The following is a 5,305-nucleotide window of genomic DNA, read 5'->3' on the forward strand; positions in this document are numbered from 1 at the left end:
CCATTAACATACTGTGTTAAGTATAATGAATTACCAACAATGTATTAGTATAGTAGTGTAAGGTTCTATTAGATTCTCAAGTCGAGAATTTGATTCTTGGAAGCTACATTTATTGGAAGAGGCAGCCACGAACCCAAAAATGATTAGTTTTTTTACCCAAAAAATTATAAGATACCCTTGGTGTACGAAAAAAACTGAAATGAATTGAGCTCAATACATCTAAACAATCAGGAATATTACTACAGTTCATGAATGAAAAAACCCACCAAAAACCAAAAAACTAGACTCCATTGGTAAAATCTAAAAATATCATTTCATGGCTAACCATGATGCATATCATTAACAGTTTAACGCTGAATCAACCACATAATGAAAAAGCAAAATAATATGTTACAAGAAACATAGTATTCTATTTCTAGTAACTTAAAAATAAAACACAAGCCAACAAGAGAAACAAACACTTTGATCTTTAACAATTGCTTGGTTCCATGCATTCTCTCCACTAAATTCAATTATTGAAGGGATATATGTGTTTTTTGGTCTTTCTGAGACACCTTGTTTTGTGCATGTTGGAGTAATTTCCTTGAGTTGGTGAACAGACGAGTTAGAAATTGGAGCATTTCCTCAAACATCATTCTCTTCACTGATTTCCTCGGTGCTGGAATCACAGTTGCATGAAACTTGTGGTTGTGGAGGTTGTTTTTCACCCTTGTCTCTGACTTGGTATATATCTTCACCACTGCATTATGTTGCTCCTCCTCCTCAGCCATGGCCACTATCTTTTGTTTAGCTTTCATGGTTTTTCTTTTCCTCTTGAAGCTCTCTGTTTTGTTTTTCTGAACCAGGTGCATCTATATATAGCAAATCCCTACACGTATTCCAAGAAGGTGGTATAAGGTCTAGAGCATATGAACCCCTTCACGTGTATCCGACACGGATACGCTCAGATTCATGAAAAATATTTATCCCTAAAGTATTCAAAAATTTAAAAATAAAATAAAAAATGAAGATACGTATCTGACTCGTTTTCAACAAAAAAAAAGGATAAGATAGCAATGGAGAACGATAATTTACAATTTCCATTATGTTTTCTACTTTTGATATTTTGATTTACACTTATAATTTTATCATATTTTATGTACTTTTACTATTTTATACACGTATCCTTAAACATATTGTATCCTATATTTTAGACAAAATACATATTAACATATCAGATACGTATAATATCTGACACATATTCGTGTTCGACACGTATATTCGTGTATTGCTTCATAGGGTGCATTATAAGGTACTATAGTCTTGTGTGGGGAAGTAGCTAAACTATCTTTAAAACTGGTTTGGGTGCATTCTAATTCAGCACAACATTAGGATCCTTTAAAAGTGGTAGGATCTTTAAAAATGGAAATTATTTATGCATTAGATTCAATACTGAAAATTACTCAATTACTCACCAACTCAATGAACATTTTCCAAACTTCAGAGGCTGAAAGTATAAGGGTGCCATCCCAATTAAATGGTCTGTACAATCCAGTGTCTAAGAACAATCACCCCAGACTTTGTAATAATTCTGTAAAAGTTAGATTGAGAAAGTGTATCAAAACTGATTTATATAATTAGAGTCATGATTAGTTAAAAAAGTAACAAGATTTGAATATCTAATATTCCAATGCCAATTGTTTCAGGTGGAAGGGAAATTGATTCTCTTTAAATAATTTCTGGAATTCCCTAAATGAATGGTTTAGCTCAACTTAGATTGGTCATAGTTCAATGTGAATTATAGATACTGGAAGTCTAAAAAAAATAACATCCTAAATTGTGTTTGGCTGTAAATACTTTAAAATAATAAGCAATTGAATTGCAAATTTGAAACAAATGCATATCTGATATTTCATGCAAATTCAAAAAATAAAAAGATATATAAAAAACACAAAAAAACAATTCAATATATGAGTCTCCCATTTAGTGGGATCTGGAGAAGATAGATATATACAGCCTTATCATGTAAACGAAGAGATTGTTCTCATGTGAGGAGATGAATAGATAAAATTGGACCACACATTTAAGAGTGTTTTGGGAGTTGACCTTTATACCTTACACATTGGAAAAGAAGGGAAAGACTTGTTTCTTCAATTTTAAATTAAGAATTATTGATATTTTTATAAATAAAGAATAAAGTTATAAATTATTATGAAATATACCTTATCATTACTTATTTATTCACAACACATAACTTTTTTAATTTAAAATTGAAAATATGTCTTGCTTTTCCATTACCTCAAAAACTCTCCATCCAAACAAAACAATAATGGAACATTGGCTTACAACATGACAACCCAAAATGTTATACTCATGGAACAATGAATTTCATATTACAATAGTATCAACCACATCTATTACAATAGTATCTGACCTACTTAGTGTCACAGAGTGCACTTAGTCTCTATTGATGTTTTTTCCTCTTTGATTTTCTATAGTCCTATCTTTGGTCTTTCAATGTCATGTATCCAAAATTCAACAAAATCTACCATAGTTTTACAAACTAACAAAATTAGTAATGGAAACAAAAAATACAGGCAATATGACATTAGGTACTAGCAGTTAAAACTTATGTACTAAAAAAAACTCATGTTCTTTGGGACTCAATCTGGGTTGTAGTTAAGTTCTCTTCAAAATTCAGAGTACTGGCTGCAGTTAAAAGCATGTCCATTCCTCGAGCTTTGTCTGACTCCCGTCCCCGTTTATTGTTCCATTTCTTAACATTCTCGTTGTTTGGCTTTGAAACATTTACATCAGTTCTCCACTTTTTACTCTCATATGCCTTTTTTGCCCGCCGTATTGCTTGGATCCCTGCATTGCATTTTCTGCAGAACCATTTCCCTTCTGGAACAGAAGTTCGCAGAGGTTTCATGCAATAGATGAAGTATGCATGATCACAGCTATCACAGAGGACAATCTCATCATCATCTTGATCAGTGAGGCAAACTTGGCATAAACAAAAAGGGCAGTACCAACATTGAGCATACAACTTCATCAACTTACTTGACAAACACCTTACATGGTAGTATTTACTGGGGCAAAAAGGGTGACCGCATATTTTTACTTTGTCACCATCCACCTCATCTCCGCAAATTTTGCAGTCGGGTGAGTTTGTCCCACCTATAGACACTTGAATTCCGTCATCAAGACTACAATTTGAATTCTCTTCCAACTCAGTCAGTGTTTCTTCATTTGTAGGGATGGTTTCCTCACTAGCAATGTTGTTCAGGGTCTTTGAGACATTTAACCTTTCACACACCACACAGTTCTCATGTTGAGATTTAATTCCCTTACCGGAACAATTGGGATTATTTGTGGGATTACTCTCCTTCCTTCTTGTTGCATGACTTTCATAAAAATTTGTTGCTTCTTCCTAACTATAGGTTTAGGGCTATGTAATGGTTACTTGATTCCTTAATATATTTTCGGGTGTACTTTCACCCTTGTTTAAAAAAAAATTACTGATAAAACAATAAAACTACCAGGCCTTTGTAAAATCTGGTACCTGGTAACCTCAAGTAAAAGGAAAGGGAAAGCATTGCATCACATATACTAGCAACCTCCTTTTGCACCATCATTAATTCATAGCCACTCTCTATGCTTATCAGCATCTTGCACATCGCCTTACAAGTCAGGTTCACTAGAACCAGTATCAATACAGTCACAAATTAAGTTGTCAGTTTTATATACCTTTTTTTGTTGGCTAAGCAAATAATAGTAATAAATAGTAAGTGGGTTATAATGAATATTGATTGTATTGCAACTTCAGTATTTCATCTTATAACCATTGCATCGAACAATTTAACCAAAGAAGATAAGGAAGTTGTTGAGAACAAACTAAAGAGACGTGAGGGAATGAGTTTGGGATGTTGTTGAGAAGAACACAACAAGCTATTTTCATCTCTCGTTGTTTATAATTACTTTTGGTGATTGTGTCCTCGAAAAACTTCCACAATTGCACTTTGTAAAGCCTTAGAATCTGCATGAAGAGAAACTAACCTCATGTAAATTTACAATAGCCATCCTTACACCATCTAATATGGTAATTCAAATTTAATTTCAAATTGCATGTATGTATGGACCAATTTTATCAATAGTTAAAGTTTAAGGAGTAATCAGGAAGAAAAAATAGTTTATGGTGTTTACTTGCAAAAAACATCAAGTTTAAGGGGGTTTTGTGATCTTTTCCCTATTATTATTATTAATGTCATTCTTGTAAACCCTAACATAATATTGATATATAGTTCATAGGAGTAGCATCTGCTCCTAAAGTCTATTCTCATGCAAGTTATAATCCACCCCAAACCTCTCCCCCTGACAACATTTGCATTATGATTCTCTCCTAAATGATATTTGTATATTACATAAGTGGAAAACTATGCAATGTTGATCAAACTAATGTGTTTGAGGTACTGGTGGAAATGGAGTATATATATGTTGTGATAGGCAATAGTTAGTCCTCAAATACATGTATAAGGAAATCAATAATTACTTATACCACTACAAAAGGTTGCACATTTTTTTATCTGGAATTCATTTAATAAATAAGAAAATAGTGGGTGTTAGGAGAACAACTGGTACTCATACCTAAAAAGACATTACACAATTCAACTCAGACAGCTAGAAGGTCTCCAAACCCATTCTGTATAGGAGAAAGTAAGAAAACGAGCAATAAGAAGGTTCTAAGAATGAAGATGAATTGAGTACATTACCTCATCTAGATTAAAACGAGAATACTAAAAAATGACCTTATTTCTAACCAACCAACTGGACCAAATAACACTACAACATTTTTGACATATGGCAATGGCTAGAAACTGTGGCCAAAAGTCAAAAAATTGTTCCCTTTGTCAAAGACAACGGATTTTTAACTCTAGTAGTGTGAGGCATTACCTTTTGTTTAGACCATGGTTTTTTGACTTTTGACAACACTTTTTTAAAACTGTTGTCTAATATTTTACATAGGCAACGGTTTTTTCCATCATTAACACCAACAGTTAAAAATCGTTGCCTATAGGAAAACATAAAAACTGTTGCTATTGATCACTAAGAACGGCTTAAAAACCGTTGCCTTTTCTCATTTCAAACAGACAACAGTTTTTCTCGATCATAAACATCAATTGTTGCAAACCATTGCATATATGCTCATTTAAAACAATTTTTATTTAAAAACAATTTTGTTATTATATCACATAGAATTCTTTTATTATATATTTTTTATGTCGAACACCACATTTAATATATAGCGAATATGACAAAAATACTT

General features: G+C 32.6%; 1 protein-coding gene across 1 annotated transcript; it reads right to left on the reverse strand.

The window, feature by feature from the left end:
* LOC109356312 (PHD finger protein EHD3-like) lies at positions 2,627-3,659 on the reverse strand. The gene is made up of 2 exons (XM_019599638.1): positions 3,553-3,659; positions 2,627-3,287 (listed from the first exon to the last, which is right to left on the reverse strand). The coding sequence occupies exons 1-2, from the start codon at positions 3,657-3,659 to the stop codon at positions 2,627-2,629; spliced, it is 768 nt and encodes a 255-aa protein (XP_019455183.1).

The sequence above is a fragment of the Lupinus angustifolius genome, chromosome LG09 (assembly GCF_001865875.1).
Source record: "Lupinus angustifolius cultivar Tanjil chromosome LG09, LupAngTanjil_v1.0, whole genome shotgun sequence".
Classification (NCBI taxonomy): domain Eukaryota; kingdom Viridiplantae; phylum Streptophyta; class Magnoliopsida; order Fabales; family Fabaceae; genus Lupinus; species Lupinus angustifolius.